Genomic DNA, 18,658 nt, shown 5'->3' with positions numbered 1-18,658 from the left:
GGGGAAGCCGGCGGCGGCGGTAGGGCGGCCGACCTGGCAGATGCGGAACGGCCAAGACACCCGTTCGCCGCATTCTTACCTTTTTTTCCCCCATTTCTTTGCGAGCGCGGGTGGCATTCGAAACACCCATGGTGCTAAGAGTACAATGATCCGAACTCCAACTTGCAACCTGCTCACATAAGAAGAAACTTGAGTTTTCTTTTAAAGGGCAACCAGACCGAAGCTGTCCGCAAGACAACCGCGCCGCCATCTTCCCTGAGCAGACCAAGGATAAGAGAAAGAGAGAAAAGGAAGGGCCGTCAGAATGACTCTCATCACTTCTTTACCACTAGATTACTACGAGATCCTTAGTGTCCGCTTCACATCTGCACCTATTTCGAAGCAAGAACTCAAGAGCGCATATCACCGCGCCCTGCTCAAACACCACCCAGACAAGGCCGCCGCCAGCGCAGGCGCTGCCGCTCAGGACGCGCCTGCGAGTCTTCTCGCCTCGGATACACATGGCTCCCAACCCGCAAGGGCCTACACGATAGACGAAATCACTGCTGCATACAAGGTTCTCTCCGATCCGTCTTTACGCGCGGAGTATGATCGAACCCTGCGACTTGATCGCGCGCGGGCCGCGGGGCTGGAGAAGGCTCGCGGCAATGGAGTTCTGTTTCATACGGGGTTGGAGGTGGTGGATCTGGAAGACTTGAGCTGCGAAGAGGGTGAGGATGGTGAAGATTTCTGGTACAGAGGGTGTCGTTGTGGGGATGAGAGAGGGTTTCTGCTGACAGAACGGGACTTGGAGAAAGAGGCGGAGAATGGGGAAATTGTGGTTGGGTGTCGGGGGTGTAGCTTGTGGATGAAAGTTCTGTTTGCGGTGGAAGATGACCATGATGCCGAGCAGGAGCGAGGGGCCTGAGGTGGTACTCGTGGACAAGTTTGTGTGAGGGTCTGAAAATACTCTCATCCTAGTCCTCCTGTCCCAAAAGGGTGGGTTATCATGCGCACGATTGCCTGATCCAGCAAGACAAACGCGGTGGATCAGTCTCTTTGGGGGAACATGCCCCAGGCTCTTCGAGATCCGAGTCCGATACGGTTGTGGAACATGGTCCGCATCGCAGGCGTGGGATCTGTGGCCATAGAGCTGAGGCACTTGAATTGCGAGGTGGTGTTGATATGCTCATGCTTGCTCTCTCGAGCACTTGGGTGCAATCATGTCATTTTGTTGACATGGAGAGGATCATCAGATTATGGGTGCGGAATGAAGTCCAGAGCTCACAGGTTCAGCGCTTTGCCATGAGCAGAAGAAGCCTAGTGCGGTCAGAGTGTGCTGTGTCGTCACTTGACGAGCTGGGAGAAAAGCCTCGCCATCAATGGATCCAGAAGAGCTTAGCAGGTTGACTATAGAATGACCACGATAATGTTCAATACTGTAACAAAAAAATGGATCAAGTAGAGGTACCGTCGCAGCCGCGAGGGGAGTGGGTTGACTCGGAGTTGATGACATGATATAACAGATTAGTCCGGAGCGGGGAGGAGGGAACTCCACCACCTGCCCTGCCCGGTCAACAACCATTCTTTCTCTTCTCCTCATCCCAAACCCCTCATTCATCCATCTTTAACCTCCTCGAACCACCCACCCGTCACGATGTCAAAACTCGTGCAAATCACATCCAAGGAGCAATTCAGCTCTCTGCTGAGCTCCTCCACCTTTGTCGTAGCCGACTGTGAGCCTGTCTTCCCAGCCCCAGCTGCCCCGCCTTCCCCTCCTTCGCTTGCCCTTTACCTGTCTCATACCTACATCGGTCGCACGAACCCCAGTTAACTTGCCCTTTCGCTCAAAGTCTACGCCGACTGGTGTGGACCATGCAAGGCCATCGCACCCGCGTACGAGCAGCTAGCCTTGCAGCTGTCCCGCAAGGACCGTATCACTTTCACCAAGATCAACGTCGACCATCAGCAAGATATTGCCAAGGCATATGGCGTCACGGCGTATGGCCCTTGTTCCTGTTACTTCTCCTCACCGGGGGGCCCAAAGCTAATGAGAATTACTGCCATAGGATGCCCACCTTCATTGTCTTCGAACGCGGCCGCCCTACCTCCACCGTCCGCGGCGCAGATCCAAAGAAGCTCAACGACGTTGTCCGTAAACTCGCTGCGGAGGCCAACAAGGCCGAGCCTTCCTCCGCCGAAGGATCGGGCAGCAGCAGCAGCAGCGGGGGATACTGGATCGGAGGTGCAGTGCCGAAGGGCTATAGTGACATCACAGACCAAGCCGACCCGAAAGGACTGGAGCTGTTGAACCGAGCCAGCGAGTTCGGTACGGCCAGGACGCTCTTCGATGGTCCGAAGCCCTCCGCTTTGAACAGCAAGGGCAAGCAGGCGGGAAGCCCGGACTGGGTGGAGAGTGACACCGATGAGCAGCTGATGCTGTTCGTGCCCTTTCAGTCAACTGTCAAGGTGCACTCGCTACAGATCACATCCTTCCCACCTACTGACGACGATGAACGCGACGAGGACGAACGCCCGATGCGCCCCAAGACGATCAAGCTGTATACGAATCGCTCACATGTATTGGGCTTCGACGAGGCGGATGATATCGACCCGGTACAGGCAATCGAGATCCAGCCACAGAGCTGGGACTCCAAAACCGGAACCGCTGAGGTGGATCTGCGATTCGTCAAGTTCCAGAATGTGACCTCGTTGGTGATTTTCTTTGTGGATGGCGAAGGGGATAGTGAGAAGTTGCGCGTGGACAGGATCCGCATCTTCGGCGAAGCCGGTGAGAAGAGGGAGATGGGCAAGTTGGAGAAAATCGGCGACGAGCCTGGAGAGTAAGCAGCGATGCAGGCGAGGTGTGGTGTACCAATGTACTTTGCACTAGGCATGTTCTGAGGAGTTGGGCGCAGTGTTTACGCTGGCGGCTTTAGTGAGTGCATGCAGATAGAGCTTGCATGAAGTCAGAAGACGGCAACATCACACCATATCTCCAAGTAGAGATGGCAGCCGTATGAAATGCTTATGCGTCACTGTTCACATGGGAGCAGCATACACCGCAGCACTAGACTTAAATCCATAGGAATGTACAGATTTGTGTGGTCTGGTCAGGACGTTATCGCCCACCGATTTACATACTGACTACGAGTCTTTTGCACGCAAGACCCAATCGATCTACAACAACTTCCCTCATAGATGTAGCTTCCCAGCCCTGCACGAAGCACGGTATAGAAGCAAAATCATGTGATGAGAAATAGGTAATGTCCGATCCCAAACCAAATGGTCTCATCCTTGTGAAAATTCAGAAAGACCAATAAAGTAGAACCGGTGTGCAATTCCGTTCGTCTGTGACGCAACTGACACCTGGGTAAAAACATCACGGTGAAGGATGATGTCCAGGCAACACGGGTGAATGTAATAGTTGCGTCGCCGCACGAAGAAAGAAAAGAAAAAAAGAAAAAAGTGGTGGGGAATCGGAGGCCCAAGACTTTATACTGTCAGGGTGGAGACGGATCGGACAATCGGTTAATCCGGAGCAGAGGCTCGCTTAAGCCAGTTTGGTTGGACTCAATTTATGTAAGCGATCAAGCACGGTGTTTGCAGGAGTTTGCTTTGCTTTGCTTTGGGCAGGGAGGGCGGTGAGAGCGAGGAAACGCCGTTGGCTCCTTTTTTTGGGCTGGTCGTTTTTTTCTTCTTCTCTTCTTTCCCACAATCATATTATTATGGGCTGATGATGAGACAATTTGGATGTATAAACATATGATAGGAAGAGACTGACTCCCCACGATCAAGGGGAGCTTGATCTTAACTACCATCCACTGAGGCCTACTTTCTCTCTCTTTTTCTTTTCTCTCTTTCATTATGTTCTTGGCTATTGTATCTTTTGTTGCGGCGGCACAGCTTACTCGCCTTTCTCATGCTTATGTTCCACCTGGCAGTCTTTCCGTATCCCCGGCTTTGCTCACTTTTCCCGGCCCTCGACGGATCTTCAGACTGATTTTTGGGGTCTATATTTGCTTCTTGCTGTCTTGTTTGACTTTTCTCATCTTTTTGTTTCTTTTTGCGAGTGGCGTCGGCGCTGCTGGCCCTAGCTTTCCATATGGTGCAGGCACCTTGATTGCGCCCCCCACCCCCAATCCTCTGCCACCCATTTCACGAAGGATCTCTGAAGGATGCTTATATTGACTGAAGAAAAAGGGCCTCTTGCAAGGCTCGCTTCCTTCGCCGATTCCGGCCCCGCAGCCCCTATCGCCCCTTCTGTGGTCAGACAATTGGGGTTTGGGCGGTTCACTATGGATCAACTTATCTCAGTCAGAACGAATGTCGATCTTGGACTGATGTTGTAGAGACTGGCGGCCCATGCAATGATCATGGGGGCGAAGGAAGAAGGGTCGCCGGGACTTGATGCTTCTCGAGGAAAGTCGAGGCCCGTAGTAAGGTCCAGAATTATTGTCGTCGTAATCAGTAAGACCTGAAGGCAGTGATTCCTCCGCCCGCGTCGATTATCATGGGCTGGGCTGGCTGTGCAATTGGGGTTGCAAACCTGCAGAGTGCAGAAAGACAACGCACTAGTCAGTCAGACCAGTCAGCCCTGCAGTAGTCTCTAATCGTACATCACTGCAGCTTGCGATTTGCCATTCTCTCTCCATCTGCAAGATTTTTGTGGGTTGCATTGCAACTATCAGCAATCATCGGGCTTTTCTGTCAGGCGAATATTTCTGCTCGCTTTGCTTGCCTCGCCTCGCTTGCTTGCTCGCCTGTCTGCTCGCCTGCCTGGCTGCTTGCTTTCTGACTTGGCCCCTCGCGTCGAAGCTCATGCCCACCGATCACTTCGCCCGACGCTGCCCTTTCCAGCTTGCCCGGAAGACAAACAAAAATAAAACAAGACGTACGTACGTTTGAGGCTTGAGGATGATCCATGGTTCGATATCGCTGCAGCCTCGAAGGTCCTTGCAGGTGGAAGAGAGGGGGGAGGGAAAAGTTGGCAGGTGCAATCAGAGGATTCCGCATTGTACTTGGTGATCGGTCCGGTCCAGCTTCCCGTGTGATCAACAAACCCGTGGTTGAGCTATTGTTCTTTCGTCTTCGCCTAACTAATGCTAGGTAGATACGCGACAAAGGACAAATCTGGCGTGTGCATTGTTCATTTTGGGACTCGGGACTTGCCCAGTGCTTTTTTGGTATCGTATTGCGCTGGGGACATTGGAAAACCGGACCGCGCAAAAGTCCACCGCAATCCATGGAACCGCACTCGTCCTCCGCTCCCATCTCGAGTTCTTATCTGATACTAGTCCACCATCATGCCATTTTTGCCCCGGCTCCATGAGTCGGAAGGTAAGACAAAGGCCATCATCACTTTGAGGATGTGGGGAGTTTCTGATTTGTCCTTTTCTCACTTCCTCGGGGGATTCTTGTTTTTTTTTTTTTTTTTTACACAACAACCCCACCGAGAGACAGCTATTGTCTGGCCGGGCGCACGCATTGCGCATTGTGCAGATAGCAATCCAGGTCCCCCTCCCCTCGTCTGTCGGGGAGGCAGATACCCGGAAGGGGCGCTGGCGTCGATCCTCTGGAGGACCAGCCCTCGGCCCTGCGCACCCTCCCCTCCCCTCCGATCGCCAAACGCGGGTTACAGATCTGTTGCCCGTCTACGGCATGAAATCATTCTCCGATCCTCTTCAATCCACGGTTCCATAACCTGGACGTCGTGTTGTTTGCATCTTTGCGCAGGGATGTTCACCGTAGGATAATGCATGGCTGGAATCATACCGCACACACACCAGTGTAGCACCTTGCGACAGGCGAACAAGGTTTGCTTCCTCGTGTGGAGTAAGCGCGTGCTCTCGCAAATGCGGCGGTTGCTATTTCAATTAATTAGAGTTCATTCTGAATACTTCTGGGGGGCAAATCCCACTATCAGACCGGAGAGTTGGCAACTTGGCAGCGACCCGAATTTTGAAACCTCCCCCATTTCGAGGATGAATGACTCTTTTTGTTCCGTCTAAATTTGATCGTCCGCATGTCGGACGGTAGGTTGGAGTAACGAATGCCTGCGAGCTCCCTCTATCTCTTCAGGCAATCAGAACGTTCCCTGCCTTTTTGAGGACTGCGGGATCTTCATTATCCCTGCCGAACGAACGATGAATGACGTGCCGGATGAAGTGGCTGAAGACGGTGTGCTCGTATGATAAGGATGGGGCTCAAGCCACACAAAACGCCCGCATCCACACTGGAGCTCGCGACGCAGCTGGTATCGTTTCATGGACAATCCATAAATGTAAACTCAAATCAACCAGCTCCCTAACAAAAAGAGTCAGACATGTTTAGAAATGAGAGCATCGCTCTGGCACAGTGGCTGGTTCACATACCTTACACCATTCCACGTTTTCATAAGGTTTTAAGCATGACTCTTGAGCCGTGTAAATGGTAGGTTTGATTGAAGCCGAGGATCCGACCCATGCGGAGGATTTTGGTTCGGCACTATCGTCTTGTGCTTAACCTTCACGATGATAGGCTTTCACACTTGTTCCGCCCGCACGAAGAAGGAACTCGGATAGCTTCCGCGGTAAGTCCCCGATGTTTTCTCCAATGACGCCAGATTCCCAAATTCTCTCACAATGGGGAGAGTAAAAAAAAAAAAGGGAAAAAAAGAGAAAAGGTCCACAAAATTGGAGGCACTGCGGGAAGAGGGCCTTGGTGCTGATAGTCAACCAAGATCGCGCGGATGGATCCCACGTTATCTCGTTTCCCCCGGTGAAATCCCTCACTGCGTGGGCCGCCGCCACAACTCCTCTACAAGCCGCACTGGGCTAGGTCGAGGACAGCGGACCAATACCCTCGTTGGTGCGGAATGTGTGCCATTGAGACAGACCGATAGTGGCACAATTAAGCGGCTTCTTTTGAGTTCGGTGGTATTGGTTAGGGGTTGTTTAGTGGCCTGGGGAGCCACTTCACGGGCTGCACGCTCACGCTCACGCTCACCGTCAATCATATACTGCCCCGTCATTGACACTGGATGGCCGACATGTGCACGTGCTGCGCCAGTGGCTTGTTGGCCCAGATTTTCAGCTCATGCGACCGGCCGCTCTAGTCCATGATCTTCCCTGCAAGCACCCAGGAACAGAAGTCAAACCTGCCTCTTTGAGTCTGGAGTTACCCGAGCTTGGAAGAGGCGTTCCAGAGTATGTGTGCCGTTCTCTCTTCTCGCTTCAGATGTTCGGAAGATTGCTGCCCGGACCCTAAAACGTGCGCAGTTGAAGCTTATAGCTTGAATTGGGAGCATTTATCATCTCTGCTGTCAAGAGGTGCCGCCACTTGAGCGCGAAATCGCGAAAGCTTCGCAAGTTATTGCCAGAGCGATGTGCTCATGGCTTGACGATTGTGCGGTATATGCCAGTGTCCTGACCGACGGCACAGAAGAATGACCAAAAGAAGGATAAGTAAAAGAATTGCAGGCTTGGTAAGTGGCAGCAATCGCTGGATACAGACAAATGCTACTCCAATTCCATGCTCGAGTGATTGGATGAACACGGTGTCCCGGTATCTAGCTTGTGCAGTGTCCCCGCAAAAGATGCGGTATTAGCTTGAAGCCCTATGCCGGCAGTCGGAACTTAGTACCTCTACCCACTTACCGAGCTAGGAAGCTGGTTGGCAGCCAACAAAGTACGAAGGATGCAATTCTCATTACTCAACCCACGGTGGAAATTCTTGCGTACTGCCTTGGAAGTTGTTCTGTAGCTTTGCTAGACAAGCCACAGTCTCCATCGCAACCTCGTTGAGGATACTGTGTTGCATAAGGAGCTTCAGCCACAGAGCTAAAATGTGGGTTCCTCGGGCCCCCGGGGACGAGGGAGAGGAGGACCCAGGGTCCGGCGGTATTGGTGCTAATTAGTTGTGCATGATAGGGAAAGGCTCCATGAAGAACACCATACAACACGTTCATCCGGCCTACTATGCGGGAATCACTCTTGCAAAATGCAAATCAGAGGTGGCGTCGGAAGTTTGCCGGCGGCCCCCGTGTCCACTCAGGATGAAATGGTCAGAATATGGATCCGTCTCCATCGAAGTCTTCCAAGGCGAATCAATTGTGGCCCGTCTCGAGTCGAGGAGTTAGAAGGTTCGAAGAATACTGCTTGAGCTCTTCGGTCACGTTAGAGCCGTTCTAGTGGCCGCGACTAGGTAGGAGATAAATCACGTTAGCTGGAGTTCTATCCTGACTATCATGGCCCTTGTCCTTATAGCATAATATTCATCCTCGTGGGTGTGTCCCTGACAGGTTTCAGGATGAGCTTACTTGTATCGGAGACGCCAACAGCGGCCCCCCTTTGAGGTAGGCTGCTCTTTGAGGGCCTAGAGGCATGGAGATATTGACAAAGATGGCATAGTAGGGATTGCTCTTTGAACACAATGAAATGCACAATAGTACTCATACCAATTACGTTGCTCGGAGATGCTTACCCTCTTGAATGCTGAGCAGAAAGCTTTCCTGACTAAGACGGAAGCCGAGACACGCCCCAGTTCAGACGGAACAGTGATTGGCGGCAGGCAGACGCATTAGTCTGTTTCAGATCTGGCTTGTCCGGCAAGGTACGCGTGCGGCGCGACAGGCCGACAGAAAGCGACAGTAGCAGTTTAGTTCCATGTCCGTATACTCCGTAGGCCCGGGATTTCCGGCCAGATTCCTCAAGTAGCCTAGTACTAGCTGCGTACGAGTAGACTAGAAGATTTGGAAAAGTCTCTCGGCTTGACTCATGTCTCCAGAGCGGATTGTTAGTGTGCGATCTGCTGATTCCCGACTCTAAGGCTTCCTTAGCCCTCTTCTGTCGGTGTCCCGCACCCTATGCATGTGTGTATCTCGAGGTATGTATTTGTGGAACCAACCCACTTGAGCAGAGGGACCATCTGCCAGGGAAGCCCCCAATCGAATCAGAGGATACTTTTGGGTCTGGGTAATGTTACCGTTTGCCAGTTTTCTATCTCACTGCCTGACTTTGCCTCCTCCGTACCTCAGTCTAGTATGAACCCTCAACACTAAATGCTGCACTATTGGTTCATCTGAACTTAATCAGAGAATGTGCAGTGTCGATGCGATCTCACAGACTTCCTGGAGAGGCAAGGCTCTTCATTTGGGCAGAATTCTCCAAGCTGGCTTATAGGAATTGGTAATTGCAGATATGCATTGCAACTTGAAATATATAATGATCATCTGTCTGTTTAGCGGCGGCGATGCACCGTCGGTGGTAATCAGAAACCCCTTGAGGTTCTGCCAAACTTTGTTATAGTTTGTTCTAGTAAAGATCCGTTTGCCTCTCATTTCCTTCAGCGCGAACCCGCTTGGTAGGCGTTGCCTGATGTTCTCGCATAGTCGTAGCCACAGCACTGAGCAATAATAGGATCCGCAATTTGTTCATGTTTTCTTTTCTGAGGGACTGGCATCCCGATACCATCGCCGGCGACAATCCGCAGGCAAAACCATAGGGAGTAGTCAATTAATTGAGGCAATTGCTTTCTAATAGCTTATCAACAGGGCTATCTCTAAGCCTATTGGTTATCGTCGGGATGGAGCGACAATCGAGCGGGGTGAGGTTCCGGTACCCTGTTAGTATTGTCTGTTTGTTGTACGGAGTACTGTTGTGCCGGTTATCCCCTCACAAAATCCCCCTCTGCTGTTCATTCGGGTAAACGATATGGCATCCGCCAGGGTGGCCGATAACCGTTGCCTCCCTTCCGGTTTCCGAAAGACCCATCGCGCCGGATGGCAAAATACCAAGTCAATTCAAAGCTCTTTTGATCATACTGCTCGGATAACTACTGGCTTCGACACGCTTGACGGCGAGATCAAGTGAAAGTGGCCAGTTCGACCGAATTCCGGCCGGAAACGCACCACCGAGGTACTGACGGTATACTGGACTGTATGCACAGTCGTAGATGTGTCCCAGTGCCGGATTACTGTCCTGTGATTCGCCTACAAGGCAATGCGGCCTAGATAGTACCTTACACAGTACAAGAGCACCACTTGGTAAATTGGCAAGAGGTCACGGTGGGACACTCACTTGACATGAATTCTGGCGTTTTCCTCACATGCCCGCACGGTCGCTTATTTGGGGACCTGAGTGGCGCCGCTTGCTTGGGACTGGGTCCCTACCGCCCCGGCTGTCATCCCACGGAGAACCCACCGCGGACGTCGCAGAATGAGTCGATCACAGGTAAGTCCTGAGTAAGAAAGAAATCTAACTAGAAAAAGGCATAACAAACACCAGCCCTGTGGATGACGTTGACATCAGGTTGCCATTTCGGCTATACTCATGACTATGGTAACAGGCTACACACAGAGTGAGCGAATCATCCCTCATTTCGGTCCCAGACCGAAAGAAGAAGTAGAAGAAGTAATTGGATTGAAGCGAGACAGCGGTCGGGTTTCTTTTCCATTTAGCTCGCACTCCTCTCATTTGATGTGGAGACAGCGTACGGAATGCGGATGTAACTGGGTCTTTCACGCACCGGTAGACGGAGCAAGGTAAAGTATTAACTACTGGCGACCTCGAGAAGGAGCGAGCAGCAGTCGCAGCTCCACGGAACCCTCGCGCGTGGTTACATACAGGCACAACAATGGTCAACGTATTAGTATCGCCGTCGATGGACTACTGAACATCCATGGAATACCTGACATGGACGGGAAAGATGAACCTCTCAAGTCAGCTGGGGTGTTCCCCAGTCGATGACGACAGTCCATCGCTCATCGCGTCCGTGTGTGTTCCTTTTCTTTCTCTCCCCCTCCGGCCCCTTTCCGCTCTAGTTTTTCTTTCGGAGCTCAAAAGCACAAAGGAGCAAGGGTCGTTTACCGAGGGTTCGCTTCGTCGTCGCTCGTGGCCAGGTGCAACGGTTTTGAGACTTTTTTTTTTTGGCCTTTGTGGCAATGACAGGGGTCAAGCCGTTGTCGCCAGGCCTGGACGGGTCAGGAGGTCGTCTAGCTTTAACGTAATCCCTGGCATCTGCGATGGGATTATCATCTAGCGGGCTGCTTTCAGTGCGAGGTCCGACAAGGTCGAAATTAGAGAATTGTGATCTCCTCGGCCTGGGCCGATGCCGTTGTTTCCTCCTTTTCGGCGTTTGCTTAATCACTTGCTACTCCCCTGACTAAATGACCGCCGCTAAGCAGTAGGCACCAATTGATGTCTAAGGAGGTAGGAATCTAACTAGCTGTTGGACAGCGATGGAGTTACGGGGACAGAGAAGAAGAATGGAGCAATTCTTTGTGGACAGTGGAGATTGACCGATAGTAGTCTCTCGAGCTAGTACAGTTAGCTACTCAGACGGAGTGTCAAATGCTGCTTTTCGCGGGTCTTCTCGAAGGCCAGCGACCTTCCATGCAGATATTAAGCCAAGGGATTCCCTAACCTGAATAAGTAAAGTTGCATGGTCGCGTTATGGGCCGTTGTTCGTATTGCCTACGAGAGTGTTCGAATAAGTTAGCAGTAGTCGTAACTTGTCGGCGTGGCAAGGAAAAATCTTGACATTTAGAGCGCCCCTCCACGACTAGACTCCAAGCTTCCAAATCCTTGTACTGGAGACCAAAGTTTCCGACGGTCGAGCGGTAGAGCAGAGTGCCTGTCCTTCTCTTGGTCTTATCGCTCCTGGGAATGATATGGCCTTTTGCACCGCTGTCAGTGGCTAATGCTAATATACCGGACCCCGGGGAAATTCGGAAGCTTCGCCCGCATGAAGTAAGGTCTCTCTTACTGGGCTCCCAGGCTCACAGTATGGATGGTGGGTTACTCGTGAATAGTACGTATCAGCGGACAGTTCTATCTTTAGACCCACCAATGAGATCGTCTGATATGCTGCGACCGAGAGAGATTTATTTATGCCTTGTTCACACGGTAACTTACTTTTGTCATCGACGAATGCCTGCACTATCACTGTAAGAGAGAAGCACAGCGACGAGATGGGATGGGATAGATGAGACCCTGGTACCTGCGCCATGAATCCTGAAACAGTGGCAACACTGACGAGTCATGCCTGTATCTGAGCGCGGACGGATGCGAAAAGCTCAGTCGGGTCTGTAATCGCTAATGGCCACTCGGTCGGCAACTGCATAGCGGTTGAGGCAGCAAGGTGTGCAGTGCCACGGTGATGCCCATGGCCGGGTGCTTGAACGGGTAATTGATGGTCTTTGGGAAGAGGGAAAGGAAAAGGTCCGTGTTATGAGTTCTGACAGCTCTGGCTGAGTCCCCTTGCATCGCCTTTGCGGTGGCGTATGTGCTGTGCATTACTCTGTAGTTACAGTAGGTCAGGTAGCATTCGAAATACTCAGAGGCCTAGGTATGTGACAAATCGGATTCGATTGGCTGTTTGACTCTCATTGTTCATCAATTGACCCCATGACGTGGACAAGTCAAGTTTTCGCGTTCCCTCGCATCATTGATTGCTGCTAATCACAACATCAGCTGTTTGGAAGGAACCTGTGAATGAACTGAGTGTTGTTTGCCCGATCGAAATCGACGCAGAGCAGCGGAGTAATGATACACCCGCAAATGTCCTGCCAAATTCTGCTCTCAATCGTTCAAAATTAATGCAATCAAGAGACCAACTATTGAGGTGAGATGGGAAGATTGGAGGCTTGCAGATGATGGCACTCGACAGTACAATGACTGATATTCTTTACTGGGAATCGGCCCTACGCCAGACCGACAACAAAATGGGTTCAGGTGCACCTGATCAAATACAAAGAAGTCAAAAGGTTCGAATTAAATTGGAGCAAATCAGAATCAGAGGGTCTGTTTTGACAGCTGCATTTCATATGTACCTAAGCCCTGTGTAACCGTCTATCGGACAGCAAATAAACGATGCAAGCAAGGGTTGGATGGCATTCCAAGAATTCCGGCTTGAGTGTTGCTTTCCCCCTCTCCGGCCATGCAACCTCTAGTTCCCCTCCGCTTCGGTTCCTGCAGTAGGCCGCCCAGACCTGATCGATCCCATCCGCCGTTGAACAGGTCGAATCTCTAAATGCGAGCTATTTCAGGAAGGGAATTCTTTTGGTGGTGCGTGTCTGACTTCGTTGACTATCTGCGTGCGCGCACCGCGCCTGTGTGGACTTGAGGGACCAAATTATGTGCTACGTGGCCAAACTCTCATATTTCAGGACACTAAAATTGGTTTTAGCCTATACATGGGTGCCAGTAATCTGAGATCTTTCGTGCTTCTGGATTGACATCGCCGACCAATTTCCTCAGAGCAACAAGTAGACCGACCGAGGATGTAGGAACTATATCTACCTTCCACTCAGGGAATGATCTAGGCCGTTAGGTTCAATACTGGATGCAACTTATGCTCGGCGCAGCATTTCCAGCATATGACAAATTATCGGAATTCAAAGCCACCCTATGCCTGGTTATCGATCTCAATTCGCGATCAGCAATGCGAACCACTCAAGCAAGACCTGCCAGCGTGTCGTGTCTTGAGACCAGTAGACGGCTAAGTATTCATCTCTTGCATGACAACATGAGTTACCTAGGATGCCACAAGGGAGCCAATAGGGTTGCGCACCAGCTCTCCGGGTGTCTATCTCGTATGATACTACCCCAAGTATGTAGTTCGCTATTCAGTATGGAGTGGTAGACCGGTAGTAGGTACTAGTCTAATAGTCTCACCCGTAAGGATGGTTAAAGCATACCTAGTAGTACTTACATCGCACCATGCCAGAGGTGGTGGGCCTTTGTCATGTCACGACCGTTTCACCAGTGAGTGCGATGTAGACAGCTGGAGATGAATGCCACAGTACAGATAGTAGTGTCGCTTGTCGAAATTGCTTGTCTCCATGCCGTTAGAATGGGCTGCTAAAGATTGCGAACGTTTTTTCCGTTCATGCCCGCTTATCGAAATGGGACCATACTAAGTTAACCGAGTGGTCTCACCTACGCCGTTACGCCGGGGAAGTTCGTACCATTAATCGTCGTCATCAACACCACCACCACCATCATCACCCTTGTCGTTATCTTCCAATACCCCGTCAATCATGATCATCCACCACCGCCGTCACAGAAGCGCAGACCGAAGGGAAGGGAAAGTCCAGAGCGACCCAGCGTGAGTTTGAGGGTGTGGAAGTCGATGGGGAGGGGCCGCGGACAACAGCTGCACTGACCAGGACCAGGACGCCCCCAAATCAGCAGCCACGGTCTGTCTGTCCATCAAAAAACTACTAGTACCTCAGCTATCCATCACATCATCTATCCAACCAACCAACTTCAATCTTCACCTGCTGATCTCACTGTAAGTGCGAGGCCGCCCAGAGTGAGGGTACATGGAACAGCATTTTCCTTCGGTCAATCTTTGTTTTTGTCTTTCCTGTTTAATCATCCTCTCTTTGCCTTTTTTTGGGACGGTTTTATACGGATTTCCCCAAATGGCGGACGGGATGCGCAGTGGGGCCGACTAGCTTAGCCGGCGAGTCAATCCCTCCCCTTCACAGGTTGAGGCTATTGGTGCAGCTTCCGGTGCACTCGCCCTCTCACACCTGCAGCTGCCAATTCTTCTTGGTTGCCCAAATCCAAGTCACGATGTCACTTCAGGTTTCTGACTCTTTGAGGGTGGATGTGTGTGTGCCTGTGTGTGTGTGTGCGCGCTTACACAGTATGCCTGTCTGGGAATTTTGACTGACTGACCAGCCTATTGGGATCGCACTTTTTGTCTTCCACTCCCCGCCCAACAGACTCACACACATCATCTCTCCGGCTCTCTCTCTCTCTTTCCCAACTCACCCCCCCCAACCCCACTTTCAGTTTGCTCTAGAGAGGGTGAGTGGCATGATTGGTTTTCGTGCACCAGGCCGGTGGGACAAACAGGCCGCTGATAAGCCCAGATAGGACAGCCGAAGTTGCTGATGCAGGTCTCATTGGTAACGGAGCATCCGATCTATGTACTATGTATAACATATCACCCTCAGCATTACGATGGTCACTGCCATTGACAGATAAGTGGTCTCTTCCGTAAGCGCGCAAGGTGATGGATGTTGGTCTCAGCTGAGCATCTGAGCAGTTGGAGTGGGAAAGACCACTGTGACTGGCAAAGAGGCAAAAGGTTCGTAGTGAGAGAATGAAGCAGCGTGAGGAGGGGAGGATTAGGGGGGGCCATTGAGTCGACCGATACTTGTGGGGTGCTATTTTGGGAGCAACACAACTGCCTGGGAGTCTCGGACGGAAGGTGTGTTGTGGCAACTTTCAGCCATTGAGGAAAGGTTACCTTACCACTCAAATTACAGAATAAATTACACTCCGGAGTGTTTGGGTGAGAAACGAAGGTATCAGAAGACGGGAACTGGACTCTTGACAGTTCTGTAGACCTCCCTCCTACTTGGGTAAGTTCCAGAAGTATTCAAGACTATAGAACCCGCTTTGCCCCCTCTCCGATTGTTTACAGTAGTCTGCACTTTATATGGAGATGGTGTAAATATGGCAAGTGTCTATCTAAAACGTGAGTAAAGAATTGGCCACAGGACAAGAGACAGCCAGGAAGAGTGGGAAAGCCACATACTCCGTAGGAAGTCATGGCCAGAGTTGGCCGTAAAGTCAGTTAAGTTACCATCACTCAGCCCACTGCTGTCATTTGACTTACAGTAATTGAAGACTCTGAAACAGTGTTTGGGAGTCAACCTGGAAGATATAACTGGTGATGATAATTTATTAAGCATCATTATGATCCTTTCGTGATGAAAGTGCCACCAACAGTCGCCGTCATCACAGTCACAGTCACAAGCAGTGGTCTTTTCTCTCTTTGCTGGCTCGCAATTGGCACAAGATCCTCTCCGCATTTTACCTATCCGTGACGGTCAGACGTGAGCCTTTGTCGTTTGGTGGTAATAAATGGACGGAGGACCGAGTTTCCATGCACCATTGAAATGGGGCTTGAGGACCGCCAATGTTCCCACTCGTGCTCATGTGCTCCACGCACTTACGCCTCTTTGGGTTCCCCGGCCGAGGTTGGTGGGAACGATTTGCTGGTTAGCCGGAGCTGGAATTCGCCCTCGCTATCTGACTGTCTCTCAAACTAAGCTCTGATCCAACGGAGAACAATCGTCCCAAAAAGGTTCCACTCCTCAAAATGAGGAATTGAATGGCACAAGATTTTAGTTTTGGTCGTTAGTTGTATATGGTGCACACAGTATGTATTTTGAAATGTGAATGGGGGGAGGGGGGGGAAGGAGAGGAGGAGGATACCCTGCCTTTATTGTTATCACTTCTACCTACTAATACTTCTCTGTGGTCGTCTTCTAACGAGTATCATGGAGTAGGTAGTACTCCGTAGTAGCTTTTCTATGTACAGTACACAGTACAGTAGTCCGCAAGGTGGTCCACCTCCCGTTGGGTTGGTCTCCGCTTTCCCAAATTTCTAAACTGAGTTGGAACTGAGATGTGCACCGCCGACGCCAATCTGCTTTCTTTGCCGCCCCAGACTAGAAAGTCTCCTCAGCATTCAGATGGTGCATAAGATGGTAAGAAATAATGATAATCACCGGTTGGAGAAAAATAGGATCTTCCCACATCCACTTCCCCTCTCCTCCTCGGCCCTCTCTCTCTCCGCTTTCCATTGTTCCCCGAAAATCATTCAAATCATCTTCCTAATAAAAGTCTATAATATGGAATATTCAAGAATTGGAGCAAGATATACTGTTCATACACAATTTCAGCACAACACACAAGAATCAGAAAGGCAATGACAGGCAAGCAATACAGCTGGTTGAAGACAAGCCAAAATCCAATACAATACCATATGACACAGTACTTGGTGCCGGCAGATTTATTAGGTTGATTTATTAGTCTTATATTACAATTACGACTATTATAGACTGATTGCTCTCTCCGTCTCTTACTGGCACCACCATCGACACCACCCTAAAAGTAAAGTTCCATGCAGCCCATCATCTTCCCCCCCCCCCGGCCCAAGCCCAAAAAGGCTCAGACTCGCCAGACTAAAAAGTACGGCTCCAGTCTTAGTACTGCTCACTACGTACGGCGCTACTACCTCGTAGCACAAGCAGATCAGTCGCTCTTTTATCCACTGCCTATCCTTCTGGCCGTTTCCTATTCCTCTCTTGTCCATATCGGCCCTGTCTCTCATTTTCCCCGCGACTGTCCTCTCGTCCTTCTCAAATTAATCTTCTTTATTTCCTTCATTATTTTTAATTATTATTATTATCATTTTTATTATTCTATTCCATTTTTGCCCTTTTTAGACTCGTCTCGATCCTCATCTGGTCCTCCTCTTCCCTTCCTCTCTTTTTTATCTCTCTAGTCTTAATTCCCCTCCCTCTCGCTCTCTCTTTCATTTGCGTCTTCAGTCTTTCGGTTTCCTTTATCGAGCGCATTCTAAACCAATTTCATTCTCTGGTTTGGATCGTATCGAATAGAGGTACCTGTCCTTCCTTCAGCAGACCTGCGATACAAGCATTAGATATAATTACACCACCACCACCACTACTACAAACCATCGTTCTTCGCATCAACAACTGCACAGCGCTGTCTTCTTCACTCACTCCTTCAAGTGCAAGAGACTATCAACATTCTTTCAACACTGTCGTCCTTTATATAGACGGCTTTTTTTTTATTGCTCAGTGATCACGGCTACAGAGACTGGAAGCTTCCGCGCAGTCCTACAGTCCGGGCAATACTGACCCAATAATATACTTACCTTAATAACACCCAGCAGGGTAGATCAGACTCTACTCGCGTGCGCCAACCACAACAACTCCACAATCTGTGAGTTTCGACATCAAAGTATAGGTATTGCGATCCAAGTGGCTGACTCGAAGACGATCATCAGCTCCAGACACAATGGACGCAACATATACAATGACGCCGACATCGGTGCAAGGACAACCATCCTTTGCATACTACCCAGCTGCCGACTCGCAGCCCCGACAACACTTCACTAGCCACCCTTCAGATATGCAACAGTTCTATGGTCAAATGCAGTCGTTCTCCCACCCCCAACAACAACCCCAGCACTGTGTGCCGGACCAATCCCTCTATGCCGCCCAGTCAGTCATGAACATGCACCAGATGGCGACCACGAATGCCTTCCGAGGTGCCATGAACATGACCCCCATCGCTTCTCCTCAGCCTTCCCACCTCAAGCCCACCATCGTCGTGCAGCAGGGCTCGCCCGCTTTAATGCCTCTGGATACGCGGTTCGTGGGGAACGACTATTACGCCTTTCCCTCCACCCCGCCGCTCTCCACAGCCGGAAGCTCCATCAGTAGCCCGCCCTCGAGCATCGGATCCCTCCACACGCCAATCAACGAGAGTTTCTTCGCTTTCGAGAAAGTCGAGGGTGTGAAGGAAGGATGCGAGAGCGATGTTCATGCTGAAATTCTGGCCAATGCTGACTGGACTCGCTCGGATTCGCCTCCCATGACACCTGGTAGGTCCTAATTTGTGCTTCCATTCGACAATCCGCTAGCGCCTATCCCACGTGCTACTAGAGTGCGAAAAAGCGTTGAATCAGTCAATAGTCTAGGGTTATTCGCCAAGCTAACTGAACTTGTTCTAGTGTTCATCCACCCCCCTGCATACACCGCCTGCCAGACCTCGGATCTCCTGTCTGCCACTAGCTCTTGCCCATCCCTATCTCCGTCGCCGTCTCCTGTTGCTCCAACCCTGATTGCTCAGCCCCAGACCGC

The 18,658-nt window shown here is 50.8% G+C and overlaps 7 protein-coding genes across 7 annotated transcripts; 4 read left to right on the top strand and 3 right to left on the bottom strand.

Moving 5' to 3' along the window:
- Window positions 1–97: 97 nt before the first annotated feature.
- Window positions 98–1,396, top strand: BP01DRAFT_361222 (diphthamide biosynthesis protein 4). The gene has a single exon (XM_025576096.1). The coding sequence runs from the start codon at window positions 305–307 to the stop codon at window positions 905–907; it is 603 nt and encodes a 200-aa protein (XP_025426478.1). The 5' UTR covers window positions 98–304; the 3' UTR covers window positions 908–1,396.
- Window positions 1,397–1,549: 153 nt separating this feature from the next.
- BP01DRAFT_361219 (thioredoxin-like protein 1) lies at window positions 1,550–2,994 on the top strand. The gene is made up of 3 exons (XM_025576095.1): window positions 1,550–1,715; window positions 1,833–1,980; window positions 2,049–2,994. Exons 1-3 carry the CDS (start codon window positions 1,637–1,639, stop codon window positions 2,824–2,826), a joined length of 1,005 nt encoding a protein of 334 aa, XP_025426477.1. The 5' UTR covers window positions 1,550–1,636; the 3' UTR covers window positions 2,827–2,994.
- A 3,359-nt stretch (window positions 2,995–6,353) lies between these two features.
- On the top strand, window positions 6,354–7,244 carry BP01DRAFT_211011 (uncharacterized protein). Its single transcript, XM_025571081.1, has one exon. It carries the CDS (start codon window positions 6,603–6,605, stop codon window positions 7,080–7,082), a length of 480 nt encoding a protein of 159 aa, XP_025426476.1. The 5' UTR covers window positions 6,354–6,602; the 3' UTR covers window positions 7,083–7,244.
- A 3,835-nt stretch (window positions 7,245–11,079) lies between these two features.
- On the bottom strand, window positions 11,080–12,288 carry BP01DRAFT_210867 (uncharacterized protein). The gene is made up of 3 exons (XM_025571080.1): window positions 11,874–12,288; window positions 11,383–11,634; window positions 11,080–11,276 (listed from the first exon to the last, which is right to left on the bottom strand). The coding sequence occupies exons 1-3, from the start codon at window positions 11,965–11,967 to the stop codon at window positions 11,161–11,163; spliced, it is 462 nt and encodes a 153-aa protein (XP_025426475.1). The 5' UTR covers window positions 11,968–12,288; the 3' UTR covers window positions 11,080–11,160.
- Window positions 12,289–15,278: 2,990 nt separating this feature from the next.
- BP01DRAFT_210743 (uncharacterized protein) lies at window positions 15,279–15,959 on the bottom strand. Its single transcript, XM_025571079.1, has one exon. It carries the CDS (start codon window positions 15,788–15,790, stop codon window positions 15,443–15,445), a length of 348 nt encoding a protein of 115 aa, XP_025426474.1. The 5' UTR covers window positions 15,791–15,959; the 3' UTR covers window positions 15,279–15,442.
- Window positions 15,960–16,923: 964 nt separating this feature from the next.
- On the bottom strand, window positions 16,924–17,610 carry BP01DRAFT_361209 (uncharacterized protein). Its single transcript, XM_025576094.1, has one exon. The coding sequence runs from the start codon at window positions 17,342–17,344 to the stop codon at window positions 17,189–17,191; it is 156 nt and encodes a 51-aa protein (XP_025426473.1). The 5' UTR covers window positions 17,345–17,610; the 3' UTR covers window positions 16,924–17,188.
- On the top strand, window positions 17,611–18,658 carry sebA (putative C2H2 transcription factor (Seb1)). The gene is made up of 2 exons (XM_025576093.1): window positions 17,611–17,735; window positions 17,800–18,658. The coding sequence occupies exon 2, from the start codon at window positions 17,811–17,813 to the stop codon at window positions 18,408–18,410; it is 600 nt and encodes a 199-aa protein (XP_025426472.1). The 5' UTR covers window positions 17,611–17,735; window positions 17,800–17,810; the 3' UTR covers window positions 18,411–18,658.

Source organism: Aspergillus saccharolyticus (assembly GCF_003184585.1).
Source record: "Aspergillus saccharolyticus JOP 1030-1 unplaced genomic scaffold BP01scaffold_67, whole genome shotgun sequence".
NCBI classification, from domain to species: Eukaryota; Fungi; Ascomycota; class Eurotiomycetes; order Eurotiales; family Aspergillaceae; genus Aspergillus; species Aspergillus saccharolyticus.
Note: the sequence above shows the minus strand (reverse complement) of the source record. Positions and strands in the feature narration are given on the sequence as shown.

Excerpts from the sequence above, each read along its gene's own strand:
- BP01DRAFT_361222 (XM_025576096.1), top strand. The coding sequence starts at position 305 with ATGACTCTCATCACTTCTTTACCACTAGATTACTACGAGATCCTTAGT.
- BP01DRAFT_361219 (XM_025576095.1), top strand. The coding sequence starts at position 1,637 with ATGTCAAAACTCGTGCAAATCACATCCAAGGAGCAATTCAGCTCTCTG. Across the intron at positions 1,716-1,832 it reads CACCTTTGTCGTAGCCGACT|TCTACGCCGACTGGTGTGGA; the intron begins GTGAGCCTGTCT and ends TTTCGCTCAAAG. Across the intron at positions 1,981-2,048 it reads AAGGCATATGGCGTCACGGC|GATGCCCACCTTCATTGTCT; the intron begins GTATGGCCCTTG and ends TTACTGCCATAG.
- BP01DRAFT_211011 (XM_025571081.1), top strand. The coding sequence starts at position 6,603 with ATGGGGAGAGTAAAAAAAAAAAAGGGAAAAAAAGAGAAAAGGTCCACA.
- BP01DRAFT_210867 (XM_025571080.1), bottom strand. The coding sequence starts at position 11,967 with ATGGCGCAGGTACCAGGGTCTCATCTATCCCATCCCATCTCGTCGCTG. Across the intron at positions 11,635-11,873 it reads GGCATTCGTCGATGACAAAA|GCCATATCATTCCCAGGAGC; the intron begins GTAAGTTACCGT and ends GCGGTGCAAAAG. Across the intron at positions 11,277-11,382 it reads ATGCAACTTTACTTATTCAG|CTCGAGAGACTACTATCGGT; the intron begins GTTAGGGAATCC and ends TAACTGTACTAG.
- BP01DRAFT_210743 (XM_025571079.1), bottom strand. The coding sequence starts at position 15,790 with ATGCGGAGAGGATCTTGTGCCAATTGCGAGCCAGCAAAGAGAGAAAAG.
- BP01DRAFT_361209 (XM_025576094.1), bottom strand. The coding sequence starts at position 17,344 with ATGCGCTCGATAAAGGAAACCGAAAGACTGAAGACGCAAATGAAAGAG.
- sebA (XM_025576093.1), top strand. The coding sequence starts at position 17,811 with ATGGACGCAACATATACAATGACGCCGACATCGGTGCAAGGACAACCA.